Source organism: Hippopotamus amphibius, chromosome 5 (assembly GCF_030028045.1).
Source record: "Hippopotamus amphibius kiboko isolate mHipAmp2 chromosome 5, mHipAmp2.hap2, whole genome shotgun sequence".
Taxonomy (NCBI): Eukaryota; Metazoa; Chordata; class Mammalia; order Artiodactyla; family Hippopotamidae; genus Hippopotamus; species Hippopotamus amphibius.
The window spans coordinates 117,470,830-117,492,710 of record NC_080190.1 but is presented as its reverse complement, the minus strand read 5'-3'; the positions used below and the strand labels follow the sequence as shown (position 1 = coordinate 117,492,710).

Genomic DNA, 21,881 nt, shown 5'->3' with positions numbered 1-21,881 from the left:
CTGAATTTTCATAGGATTTTAGCTATTTCTTTCTAATGCATGTATCTTACATTCCTACACGCCAGAACCCCTTTCCTCCAGAGCATGGTCTATTTGGATAAACTTTTGTGTCTCCCTACACTGCCATGCAATTGTACGTGCTTCATAAGTATTTGTTTAAATGAAAAGATGAATGAAAAATTAAGAATGCAATCAGATGAATACTTGCTTCTAGAGTTGTGCTAAAGAAGGAAATATATTATTAACAATGATGTTATAAATGGAAATCAGGTATGGCTGAAATAGTACTATTCTCATTCAAGAGCCATGGTGTACATTTAATCATATTTCTAGAAGTATATGTAGCCAGGTACTATGCTTAGTCCTGTCAAGATACCATGAATTAAATAAGCTTCAATGGATCGGTCTCAAATCTAGTCCTATCTATAATAATACTGTTTACAAAAACTGTGAGTGAAATTCCTAACAAACTTTAAAAAATTCTTATAATACAATCCATATGATAGGACCTGACCCTGTATCAGCTATGACTTGGGTCATGATAATGAAGGTATAAGAAACCACGATTTTTCCAAAGATATAAAATACTAAAAACCAAATCAATTTAAACATTTTCTGATTTATGAAGTTTAGCACATTTAGAAGGATGGAAAATATACCCTTGGCCTTCTCCCACCAAACACAAAAACAAAAAATGAAATGGTAATCATTCTTTTTTTAATGGGTGGGGCATAGTGGGCTTTTATAAAAAGATTATAACTGAAACTGGAGAAAAACAAAGTACTCATCTATAATCAAAGATATTTAAATACTTTTTCTACACACACACTCTTTTTGCCGTTTTTGTTCCACATATTATAGAAATAGTTCCCATAGTCAGGTGAAATAACACAAGACAGAATAAACTAATTTCAAGTCAATACACTACCTCCAACGACGATATTCACCATTTCTTCTACAATGCTCTGCACGATGTCTTGTGGCTTTTCCTCACAGTCATGGTTTTCTCCATCATATAATATATCATTTTTAGATAATGCTTCAAGGAAGAAAAATTCAAAAAAACATTATTTTAGTCTTTTAGAAACTTTTACTAAACATTTATAATGAAAAAATCTAAGAAATCAAGAATAAAAGAAAAAAACCAAACAGATATATGAAACTAGAAGCAATTACATGTTAAATCTTCAAAACTTTTAACCAAACCTTATTTTAAAATATTTTATAATTTCAAGTCAACTTCAACAATGATTCATTTGACAAGCTATTAAATAACTATTCAACTTAAATGAGTTTTCTAGATTATTCCTTTAAGAACCAAAACTTTTAAAAGTATTCTGAATGAAACACTTCTAACATGTCCCACACACTTATCAAATAATATTAAATGTAATTAAAGCTTGTTCTGATTAATTAGGCTCACCAATAATAACAAGCTCATCATTGTGCTCTAATACAATGTGGTCCTTGAAGAACCAGAGATAGGGCTACCTGAGCCTTTCCTTCCTATTTTTCCCCAACACACTCCACATATCCATAGTAAAACTAAACTTAATAAGTAAAGAATTCATCCCCCAATTTAACATTAATTGAAAACAGATACAGGGACTTCCTAGGTAGCACAGTGGTTAAGAATCCGCCTGCCAAGCAAGGCAGGGGATACGGATTTGGTACCTGCTCTAGGAAGATCCCACATGCCTCGGAGCAACTAAGCCCGAGTGCTGCAAGTATTGAAGCCTGCACACTAAGAGCCCGTGCTCTGCAACAAGAGAAGCCACCGCAATGAGAAGCCCGTGCACCACACTGAAGAGTAGCATCCCCCACCCCCTGCAACTAGAGAAAGCCCGTGTGCAGCAATGAAGACCCAATGCAGCAAATAAACTTAAAAAAAAAAAAAAGAAAACAGATACAACTACCAATCAGAACTTCTGAATACATGAGAAACAAACAAAACTTAATATTCCCAGTTAGTTTGTATAGACTATTGCAGATAAAAATACAATCTCCATGGGGTTTTCTGAAATGCTGAAAATATCTCAGGAAGACATTACTAGTGCTTTATGATGCTTTGGGATCTGGGACCCTGTTCTGGGAGCCACTGCCCTACACCAAATAGCCTCAGACTGCATGTGAGTTGATGGTGCTACTGTCTACACACCCATCCCCACTCATACTACTATAAAGGACCACTGTTTATAACTCTGTTTTCCAGGAGTCCATCCTCCCTGTTTTTCAATGCTCCTAATCTGTTTGCTGTGTTCCACAAAATACTGAATGTCCCAGGAGAAATTTGATAAATAAGCATGTCAAATCAATAACTTTATTTTATAAAAAGTTCAAATATAACAGCATTTAGATTCTTCTGTGGAGTAAACACATATAAATGTCTTGACAGACAATCTTTCCATCTTTCTTAAATTTTCTATTTCTGCACTTTAGTTGGCTAAAATTACCAAGAGTCTAAAAAAGAGTTTCAACATAACTAAATATACAGTCACTAAAATGTGAACAAAATGATTAGCGAATTGAGTCAATTCTCTTACAAATTATCTGACAGAAATAGATTAGAGTAACAGTGAATAAGGTTTATTACACATGGGAAATGATCATAGAAGTTAACTTTTATGTCCAAGGTCACAGAGCCAGAAAGTGACAGAGATATGATTCAAAGCAGATAATCTAACTTCAGGGCATGCATTCTTAACCAATAGCTTGCAGGTAAAATTTTCATTTCTATCAGCTGTTGGGAAAAAAAACACCTTTAAAATAATCACAACTATGCTACAGGAATTATGTCTTATTACAGTTCTGTATCCTAAAAGGTACGTACAGTGGTACCTACCACACAGTAGATGCTTCCATCCTTTGGGTCTCAGCCTATGTTGTTTCTTCTCTTAGAAAACTTCCTAAATTTTCTAACTAGCCAATTCCTACCCTTATCCAAACAAGATTCAGCCAAAACATCACTTTCTCTACAAAAGTACTTCCTAACTCTCCTCAGCAGAATTATCTTGTGCATGCCGCTTGCACGATATTTATCACATCACACCTCACTTACACATGCCTGACCTTCCCAGCAGACCAGAAGCACCCTAAGAGTAATGGCTACATCTTCATCAGCTTTTTTAATCCCAAGTCCCAACACAGTGCCTGGGACACAGTATGCTAATCAATGTTTGCTGAATGCATGGATGAAAAAAATGGAGGAATAAATCAGGTTCCAGTCTTATTACAGATTAGCTCTTTGAATTAGCCCCTTTATAAGCTTACAGTGAAAGGAGGGGAAATTTTAGCAAGTAATGTAAATGTAAATCCTATAGACAGTATGGATTCATTATTAGCTTGAGTACTGGAAATGCTTGGTTTATCAAAACTGTCCCTTTTAAAATAAATACTAAAGTACTATTAAAGAGAGTAAAAAAAGCACCTATTCATGCCACTGCTGATGTTTATGCCACTATTATGTTATAGAAAAGATTTAGTTAAAAGAACAATCAAGAGCTAAAAATATACTACAGAAGTCTTTCCTCAAAGTAAAAACACAGAATTCAGGTGAATTGTAACAGCCCTAACCGTCCAGTTCTACAAAATCACATTGGAAAGGCAACAGAATTTCCATCATTTTTTGACACCAAGCTAAGGAGGAACAAAGGGAAGAAACTCATCCCCTGGCAGTTCTATAGAACAGCTTTAGCTGAGAGTAATGTTTGGGGGAAAAAAATGACTGCATGTAATTATTTTTAGAGAAACACATTTGTAAAATAAATAAATGCAATTTAATTTTTGTAATCTTGTAACCTTGTTCTTATAAATAAATTTACTTAGAAAAAAACAGTCAGAGAATATCTAAATTTTATTCATTATTACACATCAGAATATAAAAATATTTTTGTATGTCAAGTGATTATTCAAAAGATTTCTTTTCATATTTAATTTCAGTACTTTTTTGACAATATTTTGTGAACTTATGATTTTCTAAAATTTTCAGTCACATTCCAGAAAACTTTACTAAATAAATAGGTCTCCTGTTTGCCATGAACTAATAGAAACTGAATTCCTATATAACATGCTAACAGACATTTATGACCCTCTTCAGTAATATATCTCCTCCAAAGCACGTCTATAAATCTGCTCATGAGATACTAATGAATGCATAATATCCTTAATAGATGTCTTGTGGGTCGAAGTAAAATTAACTTTACCACCTAGGATGGAAAAAGTCTACAATCACCACAATGTGTCTGATATCCATTAAGTCAGATTACCCTTTCCATACTTCTTTACCAAAAGGGCCTTCCTAAATTCTTCCCTCAACACACACCTCCCAACCCCACAACCCCTTCTCAAAAAGATTACTTTCGGCTGCAGTTGCCTGATCAGCTTCAGTCTGTTCATTTTCCGCACTGGAAACATCAGATCCGTTTTCAGGCTCTGTATCATCCTGAAGGCTTTTATCCACATCATTTGTATGGGGATCAAGGTCCCCTTCATGTTCGTGGGACATATGATCAACAGTCTGAGGTGGCAAATATCTAAGCTGAGGTGATTCAGGCTCATGATGGCTTACTGGAGACTGCAACAGATGATGATGTTGTCGATGCCTTTCTTTTTCCATTTGTTTGGCTTCCTGCAGCTGGAAAGAAAGAAGATAATTTCTGATATTAGCAAAATAAATTGTTTAAAATTTGGAGGGGTAATGCTACACTCAACTCTAAACCCTTCATATGAGCAGCCACCTTGTCTCTAGGCATAGAAATCACAGTCCATCAGAAATAAAAAACATAAAACACACTAAAAACACAAAACAACAAAAAATAGTGGTTACCTCTTAGGGCAGTGGAATTTGGCAAGCAAGAACAGAGACAAGTCTTTCACTACATCCTCTTGTCATAATTTTTAGGGTTTGAATGATATAAATTTATTATTTAAACAAAACAAAATAAAAAACAATTTTTAATAACCTTAGAATGATAACTTGATTGTTGCCAAAAGAATAGTAGATTTACCTAAAATCAAATAAAAGCTTCACTAAGGGAGGAAAAAAGTGGATGGGGAAATACAGTACATACACATTCACTTTTACTTATATATATAGAAACAAAGTCTAGACATACACACAAGAAACTAGTAATAATGGTTACCTGTGGAGGTAGAAGTTTAGAAATGATCAAACTGGAAACAAGAGTGGGAGGGAACTTTTCAGTGTATACCTCTTTGTAGCATGTTCTTATGTCACTGTGTCAAGTGTCTTTTAATTAAAAAATAATAGGGACCTCCTAGGTGGCGCAATGGTTAAGAATGCACCTGCCAATGCAGGCGACATGGGTTTGAGCTCTGCTCTGGCTAGATTCCACATGCCACAGAGCAATTAAGCCCGTGAGCCACAACTCTTGAGCCTGTGTGCCGCAACCACTGAAGCCCAAGCGCCTAGAGCCTGGGCTCCGCAACAAGAGAAGCCACCACAATGAAGAGTAGCCCCCGCTCGCAGCAATTAGAGAAAGCCTGTGTGCAGCCATGAAGACCCAATGCAGCCAATAAATAAAATAATTAATTTAAAAAATAATAAAATTACATTTAATAAAATTGCAGTGAGTACTTAAATGCCTCTGTCCAGTCATCTAATAAGAATGAAAAAACTATATCAATAAATGTTCCAGTTTTATTTTAGGAGACCTGTCATTATTATGTACATAATACCACGTGTAAAACTGACTCACTTATAAGATGCTAAAAACAGTAACAAGATCACAGGGTATCGTTTTTTAGCACTTTATCACTTTCAGACACATCTCTTTCGGTCCTCATGACCTAATAAGAATCATTCTCACAGAATTAATTTCCACAAAGATAAATATTTTACAGTGTCAAATATGAATATTTCATATTCCTAGTAATATTCTAAGTTATGTGGAAACAGATTAGAATGCCCAAAAGGTAGGAAAAGACTTATAATCTACATGATCAAAATCCCTCATTTTATAGTTAAGGAAACTGATGGGCATAACTAGTTGCAGACAGCTGGACTCAGAAGAGACTTCTCAGATCAAAACTTTAGCCCATTCATGAGAAAGTCAACTTCCAAATGAACAGTGAGGAACCTCTGACTTGCAATCCAATCTCATCCTCAGCCTAACTTCAGCTAATCTGTGCCTCATTTAGTAGGGCAAGCACATGCTTTGGAATTACAGACAAGCATGGTGTTGAATCCTAGTTTTTTCTACTTATTCCAGAGTTGTATAAACTCTAGAAAGATCATTGAAAAAAAGAAGAGAAAATTAACTTTAAACATTTTCTATATACTTTCACGCTTTCTAGAGTAGGGTTTCTCAACATTAGTACTATTGACCTTTGGATCAGAAAATCCTCTGCTGTGTGTGTGTGTGGGGGGGGGGGAGGTTGTCCAGTACACTGCAGGGAGTTTAGCACAACATCCCAATCCCCTTTCCTAATGAGTAGATACCCATTATAGGTCATGACTCACCCCAGTCATGACAATCAAAAGTGTCTCAAATGTGGCTTGGAGGGGCAAAACTACCTCCAGTTGAAAACCACTGTTCTAGAGAAAGAAATGAGCATTGTCTCCTTTGAAATAATTTTGGAACTGAATACTTCATAGTGAATTTTATTTGGGAAGGAGAAGAAAAGTTATCAGTAGTATATATAAATGAGTTAGACTTCTAGCTTAGAATATTTTAGCAAATGTGGAAAATTATTCTGCCCCCTTTTTAATTTCTCTTTCTCCCCTTTCTGAATTTTCTATAATTATCCATAGCAGAGAACTAAATACCCTTCATGATATGAAACATGTCCATAGTCTTTGTCATAACTCAGTTTAGTATTTATCTGTGTAATTATTTAAGATTCATCTTTCCCCTCTATGCCCCACAGTTTACAAGACCTTTGAAAGTAGTGGTCATGTAGTGCTGGTATTTTGCCCAACACTATATAACTGAGAACTAGAACAGTGCCAAGAACATATATGGAATGTAGTAAAATTTGCCGAATAAGTCAAATCAATAAAACTTATATTTCTTCTATTAAAAAGTGATAACATTTCATTTTCTTCAAAAAAGCAGCAAAACTATTATACATGGTTGCAAAACATTAGCAATAACCTCATGTCAATACATAGGACAGTGACTGAATATAGTATACGCTCAAGTAATTTGCACCTATAAAAAAGAATGAGGAAGATCTAAGGGCTGATATGGACTGCTTTCCAGGACACACTGCTAAGTGAAAAGACCAAAGTACAAAAGAGTATCCAGAGTACATGTGGTAGCCAGCCTTTTGAAGATGGCCACCAATGATCTCTACCTCTTGATTTTCACTTCCTTGTAGAGTCCCTTCCCACACTGTGCCAAGGATGGTGTGGGAGACCACTTCTGTTCATAAGGTAGAAAATGTAGCTTCTGCCTTCTCTGTCTCTCTCTGTCTCTGCCTCTCTCTCTTTCTCCGCCCAATAAAGGCTTTAAATGACTTCAGCCCCAGGTGATACTGTGATCCATGCAGCCAACTGCAACTTTATGTGAAATCCAAGCCACAACCACCAGCCAAGCCACTCTTGAACTCCGGACCCTCAGAAACTGTGAGAAATAAGCAGCTAAACTGAGTTTTCAGCAGCTGAAGTTTGGGTGATTTGTTATGCAGTGATAGGTAACTAATAAAGTATGCTACCTTTCATGTAAGAAAGGTGACATGAAATCATACATGTATCTGCTCATTTGTGCTAAAGAAATGCAGAAGGATAAACCAGAAACAATAGAGATTAGCTTCATTCAAGGGATGGAAAGGAAGGAAGGAAGAGGACTAGAGTAACAAGACTGAGGGGTATATCTTTTACAGCACTCTAGCTCTTAATTCAGAGTAGTGTTTAACGTAGTCAAAAAATAAGCGAGCAGTTAAACCAGAATGTGAGGGGTACTGAAATGGAAAACAGGCACTAAAAAATGAACTTAACTGTATTATAAAGTAATAACATTATCCCATTGAAGAGTATGGAGAAGAAAAGAACTAACCTAAGTAACTTTGGAAAATAATATTTTGAATGGATAGTATAAGGTTAAAGACAAAAACAAACAAAACCCAACAAATATAAATGCTATAATGCACCTAGTAAATTTGCTTCTCACAGTAGTGTGAGTTAGCAATTCTAAAATCATTATATGTAATAGGCCTGAACAAATAATGTATCATAGAAAATAAACGCCTTATTTCTCACTGTTTAGAGAGAGGAAGTTACAAATAAATAAAAGAAGGCTGAAATGAACCCTGTGATATTGGAGTGGAATCAGAAGTATCAGTATGAACACATTTTTTTCGATTTTTATAGATGGGTAGTCACATACAGGTGTGGGGGAGGTAGGAAAGGGGAGGTGGGGTGAGTATACACATACGTATTTCCTAGTTCAATCTGCTGAGAGGGCCTAGAAGCAATAACATCTCAGCTGCAATGAACACACCTAGCACTCAGATTTTGGTTTCCAATTACCATTCTCCAATCGAAGGAGCCAGGGCTCCCTGTTTATGTGTCTACTACCCCAGGGGTGAAGTAGAGAAAATTCAAAATGAGCCGGGAATATCTTGAGATTTCAGAAAGTAAAGAGGTACTCAAAAAAGGATGGGGGCTCTCAGCAACTAGAGAAAGCCCATGTGCAGCAACAAAGACCCAACACAGCCAATAAAGAAAACAAATAAATAAATCCAATAAATATATAAATAAATTTATTAAAAAAAAAGGGGGGATGGGGGCTTGTCAAAAGGATGGAAGGCCAAAGCTGGAATAATTGGGACAACAAAATAAATAATGACAGAACTGGGTTATAAACCATAGAATAAAATAAACATCCATGAATACAGATTGATATAAATAAAAAGAAACTGAGTAAATAAATAGGAAAGGAGAATAATTCTAGTTAATACATATAGAAGCAGAGAGAAACAGAAAATCACCACCAGGGAAACACTGCACTAAAAACTATTGCCAATAAGATCCACTGATGGATACTCAAATTGGAGGTGGGGGAGTGTGAGGGAAAAAAAAAAAAAAACAGGATATTTGCATAGTCTTAAAGTATCTCTCCCAAGATATTTATTAAATGTAAAAGAATAACTTTTTGGTGAAGGAACTTGGAAGATACCACCTTAACTAGTTAATCAGGGTTAGTTTACTTAATAGTATTATATCAGTGTTAATTTCTGCTTCTGAACATTTTAATATGGTTATGTAAGATGTTGGCATCAGGAAAGCAAAGAGGATCTCTTGTAAATATTTCTGCAAATTTTCTGTAAGTTTAAAATCAGTTCAAAATAAAAAATTAGAAGCTGGTTTTTAAGTATGAAGACCTAGATAATTAAAAAGAATATATATATATTCCTCTTCCCCAAATATATTTCATCACTATAGAAATTTATTTTATTTTTAAAAGGCTCAATGAATAATTTTATACCAGAATAGATCAAATTAGGTAACTTGATATCTACATTACACTCATCTACTAACCTTGAGAGCAATAAAAATATCAATTCATAAACACTTCCATGAAGATGATGGCAACTGATATCTTTCAAATGCTATTTGTGAACAATCAAAAATGTATTTTATCCAAAGTCAAATCAGTGAGCCTCAAAACAAAACGAAATAATACCACAGATCTCCAGTAGGTAAAACTGTAAATGAACGACATTTTCTTCACAGGCACAAAAGATTTCACTATAATTTCTGTAAAAAATCTTTTCTATAGTTGATGCCTGTGGTGTGCTATAAAATTTCTCTCATTTTTAAATACTTACTGCTTGGTTTTCCATGCGTGCAAAGATAACATTTAGCATCTGAGTAAGAGTAGCTTTGGCTGTTGTCTGATTGATGAGATTTTTGCTTGCTAGATAGATATTGTAACATGTTCTCACAGCTTGCAGTACAGTTCCTTCGTGAATTTCTATGTGTTGAGATGTTACTGCAGTAAGTAAAGCCTTTAAAAACAAAAAACAAACAAAAAAACACACAAAGTTAAAGCAATATTTTGTATCCAGAGTTTCGGCACAAAAATACATGGGTATTTTTGTATTAGAATTAAACTTTTAGATACCATTACCACTTTAAGGTAATGTATACAGATTTTCTACCTGCCTTAAATATATCAACTGTTAAAAATATTTTATGTTTTCCCCATCCTGGTTGTAGTTTCCATACAATCCTCCCACACCCAAAACACTAAAAAACCATTCAACTGATTTATTTCAATCCAAGTTGCATTTTAATAGAAATATTACTTTAGTCTACTAAAATGCACAGCATTAATACTCTGTCATAGTATAGCACAGATATGTTTCATATGATATATCTGTTGAATCAGACTTCAACTTGGGGAGGATACATATTGTGTCCTACTCACTTTCAAATTTTTCTGAGATCTTACAGACTGAACTCAATGTGCTGTTGTTACTGCTGAAGATGTTTACAAATGTTTTAAAATAAAGCATTTAAAATAACCCTACGCTGAATCCTCCAATAAAGTGAACAGCTATAATTTATGTGACTGTCACACATTAGGTCATTCAATTTCTCAAAAGCAAGGACTTGTATCTTTTGTCCTTCTATGTCACACAATGCTATCTAGGGTAAGCACTGAGCACATACTAAGCAAACCAACACTGACATGAAACTGCAAACAACAGGCCAAACTGAATAGCTTTTTCAGAATAAAGATATTTTATGACTTCTGAAATAAATGCAGCTATTAGACTGAAAGGCTCAGAGGGGGTGATATCCACATATAAAGGATCACTTTATATATGTGAGCAATTTCAAAAGTACTAACAGTACAAGAAAATTTTACTGACAAACATACCATTACAACACAAATGAGTGACCTTTCTTTAAAGGAGTTTAATGATCCAGGTGTATCATAGCACAAACCCAGGACAGGATTTAGCTGAGCAGGTGCAAGGGAGGCAGAAAAGCTGGTGCACAAGGGATTGGAGGGCAGACTACAAGCAGTCTGACAGTAGCACAAGAAACCAGAAGGGTCACAGGACCTTGACATGGGACTCTAAAGCTCAAAAGATAAAGCCATGCTAGAAATTGGAATGCTCTGCAAGACTCTGGGGGCCTAAACTGGGACCTTCAAAATATGAGATTTGGAAATCAATCTTCTCCTAGTGAACTCTTGGCATTCAACAATAAAATCCCCTGATATGGAGTCTAAGAAGCACCCAAATGACCTCTAATACAGCTGGAAAGCACATAAAATGACTTTTCCAAATATTTTCAAGGTAAAAGCCTTCTGATTTTAAAAAATATAGATAACAAGTTCATTTTTATAATTAATTACCTTTATTATTTGTAACTGAACTCCTTCATCTGTTTGAGGACCTTGGAAACAGCCACAAATTGTTTCAATAATTCTATCAATTAATTTTTTGCCTGGTGTTGTACTATCTGGAGCATTGCCAGTCAAGTGCCCATAAGCAATAAGTTTCTGAAATAGAGAAAGAAAATAAAGATCCTAATTAAACTAACAAATATATATATATATACACACACTAAATATACATTAAAATTACAACATATAATTTAATAAATATTAAGGTATAATCAAAGCCAAGGCTATACCAACTTATCCTACAGAAACCTTTATTAGCGATAAACATGTGAAATTATTTACACTTGTAATAATCACAAAAAAATAACCATAGCAAAACCATCAGGCAATACTTTGAGAAAGGCAGATCTTAGAACTTGTCTCTGATGAGTTATAACAGCTTACTGCTTTCTATCCAAACATAACTGACAGTGCTTTTGTGAAAGTTATCTTAACACATTCAAATGACCCAAATTAGATCTGTGAATATACAGAAAACCCAATTTCCAGACACTGGCTGCAGTAAATCACAGATCTGTCCATTCATCATTACCATTACAACCCCGGAAGGAAGGCCTTAGATATAATAATTTTAATTTTTCAGAGAAAACAAGGTCACAAATCAAATGAACTTATCCTTATGTGTGTGTGTGTCTGATTGTGTGTGTAAGTAAAACAGGAAGACAGAAGAATTTTTCTGACATAAATGAAGGTCAGAGCTAAAGTTTCACACTAAATATAAATACTAAATTGTTAATATTAACCGACTGCTTTACATAAAACAGCAGCATCTAGTAAAATCACTGCAAATAATGAAATATGTAAAACGAGCAGCAGGTTAACACACTTCTTGATACCCTTTGTAAAGATTTTGTCTCTCACCAAGCTAACTAATGATTTCTATTACCCCTAAATTAGAACAAGAGAAACAATAGTTGCAAAAAGATGAATATAAGCAACCATCTGATTTCTTACCACAAAAAGAATAATCAAGGCTTTCATGGGAAATGTCTGAGTCATCAACAGTGAGTAATATTTAGAAACACAATCAAATTAAACGGTTTTTGGATAGTACCATTTTATATGTACCTGTAAACAATCTAGAGATGTACTGACTATGCGGGGACATTTGGACTGGCATGCCAACTCAAAGGGTAGGAAGTACTTGTCTGCTTCAATAAAATTTGTCTTTGATTTCACTGGTGGAAGGGTGCTTGATCCAGCTTTTGCTTCTCCATGAGGAGGACTAAAAGAAAAAAGCAGAGTCTTATTAGAATATCACATTCATCATATTGATGATACACTCACTTTAATTTCAGTTCTAAAAAGCATTTTGCTAAACCAATCTTCATTTTCCCATATTTCATGAGGAAACCAAAGCCCAGAGAAGTTAAGTGATTTGCTATAGGTCATAAGCTAGTGGCCAGAGCTATAATTAAATGCAAGAAAATTTTGTAAAATTAATTAATTAATTAAAATGAAGTAATTATTTAAGTTAGTAAATATTTAGTAATCTTTCTAAATATGGATCAAAGTCTTTTAGGCAAAGACCTTAAAAGCATACCTTATGCATTTATAGAAACACCCTTATTTATGTATTATTTTCTTATTTATGAGATCTTTTTATATTTATAAGTATGCTTACCATTATATTTAAAAATTCAAAATTTTGAATATAATGGTAAGCATATAGCATTATATATGCTTACCATATATAACAGTAAGCCCAAGCAAATATATTTGAGGAATATATTTCTCAAAAATCATTTTTTAAAAAGTTGATTTTTATAAAGATCACATGCAGAAAATTTGCCACACTAAAATACATATGATTGTATTATTATTTTGGCCAAGACTGACAAGTTTGCAAATTATTTTTACTGAAGAAAAAAGCCCCACAAACCTCTGCTTTTCAGTTTCCGCTTTTATTTCCTCTGGGGAGGGAAAAAAGAAGCATACATTAGAAAACTTGACAAGAGAAAGATCACTAATTTGATTACAAGTTTTATAATTTTTAACTTTTATAAGAAGTTTTTCTTTCAAAAGAAAATTAGATACTAAAATTCTGTTGCTGCCAAATGTACTAATTTACACAAATAATATAATTCTATAAAACTATACGAAGACTATACATTAACAACCACAAGGATAGGTACAATTACAGGTTACCAATTCCCAAAGCATTTCCTTTTCTCAAAGCAGTTTTTTTTGGGGGGGTTAGGGGGATGAGGTAACTATTTACATTAACCAAAAGTATTATTATTAAGAACAGAACAGTATGTATGATGTATTCAAATGACAAAATACAAGGCACATATTGGGTGAGGAAAAAAAACTCAACATACCCTCCTCATGATTATCTCAAGGAGATTATCAGGCCAGGACTATAACTCCTTGATCGTGTGTGTGTGTGTGTGTGTGTGTGTGTGTGTGTGTGTGTGTGTGTGTGTGTGTGTGTACATACATACACACACACATGTATATGTGTGTGTGTATGTATATGTGTATATATATGTTGATAGTTAACCAATTTTTCTACTTACGACTATACAAGGCACTGTACAATACACATGCTCAATTTAATGGGAAATTTTCCTTTCTGCTGTTTATATGCATAAGAGATGAGGTAAATTAGATAAATTCTACCTGTAATAGAAGAACCTTAAATTTAATGATAAATTGGGGAATCTGGTTAGTTGATTAAACCTGTTTCAAATTTGTAAGACAAGCATTCAAATATAACATTAATAATTACTATTATTGCAGCCAACAGTCATTGGGAACTTACTATGTGCCAAGCACTACTATATTTTACATGAACTAACATATTTAAGCCTTATAACAACCTTATGAGGTGTGTACTATCATTATTTCCATTTTAAAGATTAGGAAATTGAGGCACAGACTTGCTCAAGGGCTGCATGGCTTGGGTGTGTGACTAATCTGGTTTCACTAGGTTTCAAAACTAGGTAACCTAACTCCCAGATCCTGGTTTTTTAACCACTCTACTACATAGGTGTATCTATGAATATTGAGCAAAATGAGTTAAATTTGGGTATTACAAACAACTTCTAGCCCATAAATTAATAATTGTTAAAAACTATCTTGTATTAAAAGCACCTCCCACGTACCAGAATTATAGTAAGCCCTTTATAAAGTAACTGTGTCAAATTACTTTGTCACTGCACAATTCATTTATTACCTACTCTGTGCTAAGCACTGATGCTTGGTGTTCAGTCTAGTTCTGTGGGAACCAAAGCTCCTTCCACTTTACCAGTGGTAGAGGAGTAGAAGGGAGACAATGTGAAATATTATCTGAGAGTATTTAAAATACTACCAAATAAAAGTTCACAATGTCTGATATTTAAGATCTGCATATGACTACTAAAACTGTACAGCTGACCAAAACATTTAATAAAAATAATTTAAATCACTTTTAAAAATACACTACAGATAAGGGGGACATGATATATTAACTGCCCCAAATCTTCATAAAAATTTTAAAACAGTATTTTTTAATTTAAAAACATTATTATTATTTAAGAAGCTGAGGTACTGCTAAAAACCAGGTAAGGTAGAAAAAAGATGTGAGGTAGGAGGAGGTGAGTGACAGTTTTTGCATAAAGTGAATTTCCATTTACAAAATAGTTAGCAAACAGGGTATTCTGGTTAATTAAATAACACATTAGTTAAGAATATCAGAGGTAGTATAACATTTTAAAGAGTACTGTGCTTTGATACCACCTGTCAATAAAGCTACCTGTCACTAAATAACTGTGAACTTGGGAAAGAGCCTCCTTTCAACTACTTAGGTGACTGCAAAGGTACTTACAATATATTCTAAAACATGGATCAACAACTATGGCTCACAAGCCAAAGCCAGCCCACCACTTCTTTTCACACAGCACGTGAGTTTAAGAATAGTTTTTACAGCTGAGTATCTGTGGTCAATCTGATGATAGGGAACACTAACTCTGAACTCCAATGAAGAAAAATGTTAACTCCTTAAAAGAATTCCATTCTTCTCATTAGTAGACAAGGGTTACAAAATTAATATTCAATTGTTATTATTTTGAATTTCATTAAGGAAAAAAGTGTGTAAATTTGTTTTCTCTTGTTATATTAAGTACTTAATATCCTTGACTTTTCCTCTTGGTCCACAAAGTTCTTTACAGAAAAAGTCTGCTGACCTTTGCTCTAAAACACTATGGTTCAAAGGATCCTACAGACTCTATGAACTATTTTATTCTATGACTATTATTTTTTTAAATATCCATATTTAAATAGTCTAATAAAGCATACCTAACACAAGTTAAATTGAATATAATATCTCTCTGCTAATTCAGATCATTCTCTAACATTTACTTACATCTTTCTATATATTTATCCTTACTGTAAATTATACAAGGCAAGACTTATTCAAATGAATCTCATTAGTTTTTTTTTATAAAGAAAGAAAAGTACTTTAATTCTCAATCTTTCTAATGTTTTAAATTACTCTGCACTAAATATGAGCTTTCCTATTTTTTTCATTTTCCTATAACACTTATAACCCACAGCCAAAGAGTTTTTAATGTTTTGACAAAATCTTTAAAGGTCACAGAACTATCACAATTTTTTCACATATTAAAACATAGCTTGCATGTTTTCAGCCTGCAGGGTTATCTTCATGGTCCTGCAAAATCCTTGTATTTTTTAGTCTTCTGAAGACTTGTATTCATTTTAATATATTTCCTTTCAAAGCCACTCAAGGCCACTTAAACTGAAAGACACTATCTCTAAAAAGCAATCAAGATTAAAAGTGGCAAAAGAGGAGAGGTAGAAAGAGTATTCATCAAAATACTGAAAGTAGCAATATTACAAACCACAATAGTTTAAAACAAACTGAAGAAAATTTTAAATATGTAATACTACTTTATATTTGTGCTGCAATAGAGTTTAAAACACTGTTCTATACATTACCTAATTTTATACTCAATTCCTCACTTTATGCATAAGGAAACCATAGATCAGATTAGTTAAAAAATGGCTTAAAAGTCAGCCAGCTGGTAAGTAGTGATCCAGAAACTAATTTCTCTGGTCTTAAAGTCGTGTATTACACAGTACACACTGTGCTATATTTAAGCAACCTGCTATTAACTGAGGCAAGTGAACTGAAACAATCAGGGTAAACATACTGTAAAGCAGTGACTCTCAAAGTATGGTCCCAGGACCAGCAGCATCAGCATGTGGCCCTACACCAAACTTACTGGATCAGAAATTATGAGTGTAGACAGAGTCCTACAATCTGTTTTAACCAGGCTTCAAGGGGATTCTAATAGACAAAAAAGTTTAAGAATTAATGCTAGAAAGTGGTTAAATGAAATGAGTGCAAGACAGTTGGGTTTCATCCATTATGTCTACATCCATTAACTGTACCTTTAAGACTTTCTGTACTAGTGTTTGAGTCTATGCTAAAAAGGAATTTCTTTTCAGTCTTCCTTAAGTTACAATAAATGTCCAGTAACACAGTCTTTGAGGAAACTGCCTCGCCTTCAAGAGTAGAATCAACAAGTACAGCTGACCTTTGAACAAGGCGAGGGTTAAATTATAATCAGCCCTCCATTTCTGCTGTTCCTCTGCATCCACGACACAACCACCACCACTAACTGTGTAGTACTGTAGTGTTTACTATCGAAAAATATCCACATATATGGGGACCCATGCAGTTCAAACCTGTGTTGTTCAAGGGTCAACTGTAAACTAACTAATTCTCAATTATTAAAGAAAAAACACCCAGAAGAAAAAAAAATATTGAAGTATCAAATTAAGAAGTAACATACTCAAACTAAAAACCACTTGGTGCTTAACTGTGAAATATTTTCCTATTAAAGTCAGAATCATGACAAAGGTGACCAACAAACAGCAAAACAGTTTTGACATTACTCTGGAAACACTAGACAATGCAAATAGACAATACTGGATGTGATAATAAAAGTCATCACTCTTGAGCTTATATTAGATAAAAATCAGACATTGGATTTGTTTGTTTAGTGATATTTAGGTTTTTAAACTATGTAATCATAACACTTAAAACAAACTTTATTATTGAAATTCTTTCAGGAATTCTCTCCTCTCTAGCCACTAACTCTCCCTATCCCTTCAGAACTATTTTTATACAATCTTTTTAAAACCTTATAAACAAACCACTGCATTATATATAGAAGGAAAGATTAAAATTGGAGGAAATGGGTCATTGTAAATTATCATTAAAAGTGTAGATCTTAAAGTATTCTGAAAGAAACAGATTTTATTCCTTTCAGGGACACATTAAATTACTAAAACCAAGTACATTAAATTACTGGAACAGTTGATAAGGCACAGGACTGTTTAATGAACAGGAAAGAATGACATTAAAAAAAATAACTGATCACATGCAAGTTATGTACCTGACTTCCTAAGTATATTCAATATTTTCTCTCATAATATTTTTACTATCACTTGCTTAACAGCTTTCTTTTCCCTCACTGACAGTACAAATATAAACTTCAAAATGACATTTATAGAGATTCAACCAATTCTATTATCCATACACATATCTACTTCTCACTACATCAGTTTGTCTTACAGCACAGCTTGCAGAGCAACAGCATTTACTCAATGCATTTACTCAAGGCATTTACTAAATTGGTCATCTAAGGAAAGACAAAGTCGAAGAGTTTTTAATAAATACACTAGAACTTACACATCCAATGTGCTGTCTCCTTCAAAGCAGTAACTGTGGGAAGTTGTGCATCGATTATCATAATACTGCCAGTATTCAAAAATATTTGTGGAATTCACTGTTTGCAGTTCTTTCCTGCCTGCTCCCTTCTTTTAAATAAATACCCTCATAGAAGGAAAAATCTCTAGAAAGGGAATCAGATTCTAACCACCAATTAACCACAAGTGGCTTGCAGCCAAGCATGAAGAATGGTATGTGACTACCAAACAAAAGTTCTTAACTTCAGTGCTTCTGTGAACCACGTCAAATTGTGTGTGCGCAAGCAGTGTTTTAGAAAAAGTACATAACTCTCATCAGATTCTGAAAGAAGCCTGTAACCCAAACTACAAAGATGATATATGATCAATTAAAACCAGTAATTTGGATCAATGATGACTATACATGAAAGCAACTTTAAACAAAGTATTTATAAAACACTGCATAAATGTAGGGGATCACTTTGAAAAATAATATTTCTTTGGACGTATATATTCTGCTAGGTTTACTTTTTCAAAGTCAATCATGTGACTTAAGCATCAAATTTCAAGCAGGTAAGGATTAAATAAAAATACAGGAGTTAAATAGAATGTTACAGTAATCTAAGAAAGAGATAATGGCTTGAACAAAAGCTGTGACAATAGGGATGAGTAAATGTGAATTCCATGGACATCTCTGGAGGAAAAACAATGAAACAATCTGATGTATCTAAGAGGAGGAGGAGCAAGGAGAGGAGATAGGGCTTGCCTAACTGGATAAAGGTACCATTGATTTAAACACAAAACACAGTTTTCTCACTGTGCCAAAGTAGGGGTGAAGGTGCAGGGGTGAAAGAGGTAAATTTTGGTTATGTTTTGTTTTAAGTGACTGGGATGTTCAGTGGCAGTATTCAGCAGGTACTAAGGCATATAAGTTTGAAGATTGGGAGACAGCATGGCAAACTGTATTTTCCAAAATGGTCACTATGTTATCTCCCACCCCACATGCCCTTCTGCAAAGTGACCTTGCACACCCCACCAAGAGACAGTCTAGTTCCCCTCTTCCTGAATATGGGCTGGCCTTAGAGATTCATTCATAACCAACAGAATACAGTAGAAGTGACAGTGAACAACGCCAGGATTAGGTCAGAAAAGGCCAAGCAGCCCCTGCCTAATTCTCTTGGAATACTGGGTCTCTAGACACCCACTCTTGGAACCCTAAGGCCCTGATGTGAGAAGCCCAAGCCACACGGAGCCATATGTAAGTGGTTCAGTCAACACCACCAGCTGAGTCCAGCTTTCAAGTCATCACAGTCCAGGCGCCAGACATGTGAGTGAAGAAGCCTCCAGAGGATTCCAGTTCCCTGCCATTCACATTCCCCCCACTGCAATGAGAAGCCCGCACACTGCAACAAAGAGTAGCCCCTGCTCGCCACAACTAAAGAAAGCCTGCACACAGCAACAAAGACCCAACACAGCCAAAAAAACCAAAACCAAAAATCAAAAAACAAAAAAAAGAAAAGCACTGTACAGCTTTTAAATTACACCTTGATCTCTGACCAAAGATAACGTGTACAGTAGTCCCTCCCTTATCCACGGTTTCACTTTCCAATTTCAGTTACCCGCAGTCAACTGCAATCTGAAAACATTAAATGGAAAATACCAGAAACGAACAATCACAAGTTTTAAACTACATGACATTCTGAGTAGTGTGATGAAATCTCGTGCTGACCCATGCTATCCTGCTTCGTCCCACTCGGGACACAAATGATCCTTTCAGTGTATCCAGTCCTTCGTCACTTAGTAGCCCTCTCGGTTATCAGGACTTTCATAGACGGTATCACAGTGCTTTGTTCAAGTAACCCTCATTTTACTTAAAAATGTCCCCAAAGTTAAGAGCAGTGATGCTGGCATTTTGGATATGCCAAAGGGAAGCTTTAGCTTCACAAAAAGCGCTTTCTTTAAGTGAAAAGGTGTAAGTTCTTGACTTAATAAGGAAAGAAAAAAAAAATCTAATGCTGAGATTGCTAAGATCTACGGTAAAAACGAATCTTCTACTCATATAATTGTGAAGAGAGAAAAAGAAATTTGCGCTAATTTTGCTATCACACCTCAAGCTGCAAAAGGCCACAGTATGTTAAGTGCTTAGTTAAGATAGAAAAGGAATTAAATTTCTACAAGATTCTGAGAGAGATAAAGATCATATTTACATAATCTTATTACCTTATATTGTTATAATTGCTTTATTTTATTATGTTATTGTTGTTCATAATTTACTGTGCCTAACTTATAAATTAAACTGTATCATGGGTATGTAAGCAGAGGTGAAAACATCGTACGTAAAAGGTTCAGTCAGTGCTACCCACTGTTTCAAGCATCCAATGGGGATCTTGGAACATATCCCCTGCACATATGGGGTACTACTGTAATTTAAGTTCTCTAATGCACTTAAATAATTTTTTCCATGATAAATAACTTAAAACTAGGAATGAAAAATTCTCATAGACTGAAACTGTTTCTTGAATGTGTGGTAAATCAATAATACTGAGATCCATGAGAAATGTAGTCTAAAATACTGAAAATTGTTGATTAGTTCACCAAAATCACATGAATAGAAACAAGTCAAACAACAAAAATATCTTGTATTTGTGTAGCATTTAACAATTTACAAAGAAGTTTTACATACATATTATTAATTCTTAGAAAAGCAGACAGTATTGCCAACATGCCCATTTTACAGGTTAAAAAACTCGAAGTGACTTACCCAAGATGACAAAAAAGATATGGAATGATTTAAGTGTGATTTTGCTAAGAAATAAGCCTAAATCAAATGACTGAATTTCAGTGATTTATTAATTTAAAAGAATATTAATTTTAGAATGATGTTATTATTGTAGTTTTCCAATATGCCCATAAAAGTTCTAACAAAACAAAAACCACTGTGCTGTCTATTAATTCAGAAATAGAAAAAATCCTGCTGTTCTGAAAACCAAAACTAGAAATGTAATTTGGATAGTAAATATTTCAAGTCAAGGATTTTCTTTCCATCCCAGACTTTATGTATAAAATATTTTAAATATAATACAAAATAAAAATCTCAACAGAATTCAGATCAGGTGCCTGCCTAATGACACTAATAAATATAGGTAAGTCAAATTTAAAGAAAACTCACTAAGTGAAAATAAGCATTTAGAGAAACCGTGCATTATGAAAATGGTCCTTTAATGGAACTTAATATCTGGACAAAAAAGAATGCAGTGGCTGTTTCCTGTTAACAACTTGCAGTGGCTACAGTGAAAATCAACAAGAACAGAGTTATTGTTCTAAGTGTTAACACCCCTACTGGTAAATAAACAATTAGACATTTCATAGATTCTGCTCAATGTAAGAAAGGCAGAAGCCACAGCTATGGGAACATGGAAAGAATACTGCACTGTGTAAGTCAGGGCCTTGGGTTCTATTTCACACTGGACGACACAACCGAAATACAGTAAAAAGAAATGGGTTAGAGACCTCAAAAGACTCAGAGTCAAACCCCAGGTCTGCCATTGTATGACTTTTCTAAATCACTGTAAGATTTTCCAACAGGCATGATAATATTTAGTTTTCTGCCTCATAAGACTATATTAGGGACTTCCCTGGTGGCACAGTGGTTAAGAATCTGCCTTGCCCAGGCAGGGGACATGGGTTCGATCCCTGAGCAGGGAAGATTCCACATGCTGTGGAGCAACTAAGCCCGTGCGCCACAACTACTAAGCCTGCGCTCTAAAGCCCACGAGCCACAACTACTGAGCCCACATG

General features: G+C 34.5%; 1 protein-coding gene across 3 annotated transcripts in view; it reads right to left on the bottom strand.

Annotated features, from left to right (window-relative positions):
• The window catches only part of ARFGEF1 (ADP ribosylation factor guanine nucleotide exchange factor 1), a 126,729-nt gene that overhangs the window by 70,714 nt on the left and 34,134 nt on the right, over positions 1 to 21,881 (bottom strand). For all 3 annotated transcript variants that reach the window (XR_009053699.1, XM_057734705.1, XM_057734706.1), the window contains exons 2-7: positions 13,267 to 13,297; positions 12,453 to 12,609; positions 11,334 to 11,480; positions 9,793 to 9,972; positions 4,357 to 4,633; positions 929 to 1,039 (exon numbers count right to left, since the gene is read on the bottom strand). Coding sequence is in view for 2 of the 3 variants with exons in the window: in XM_057734705.1 (XP_057590688.1) it covers positions 929 to 1,039; positions 4,357 to 4,633; positions 9,793 to 9,972; positions 11,334 to 11,480; positions 12,453 to 12,609; positions 13,267 to 13,297 (903 nt within the window). In the remaining variant the exon portion in view is untranslated. The remainder of the gene's footprint in view (positions 1 to 928; positions 1,040 to 4,356; positions 4,634 to 9,792; positions 9,973 to 11,333; positions 11,481 to 12,452; positions 12,610 to 13,266; positions 13,298 to 21,881) is intronic.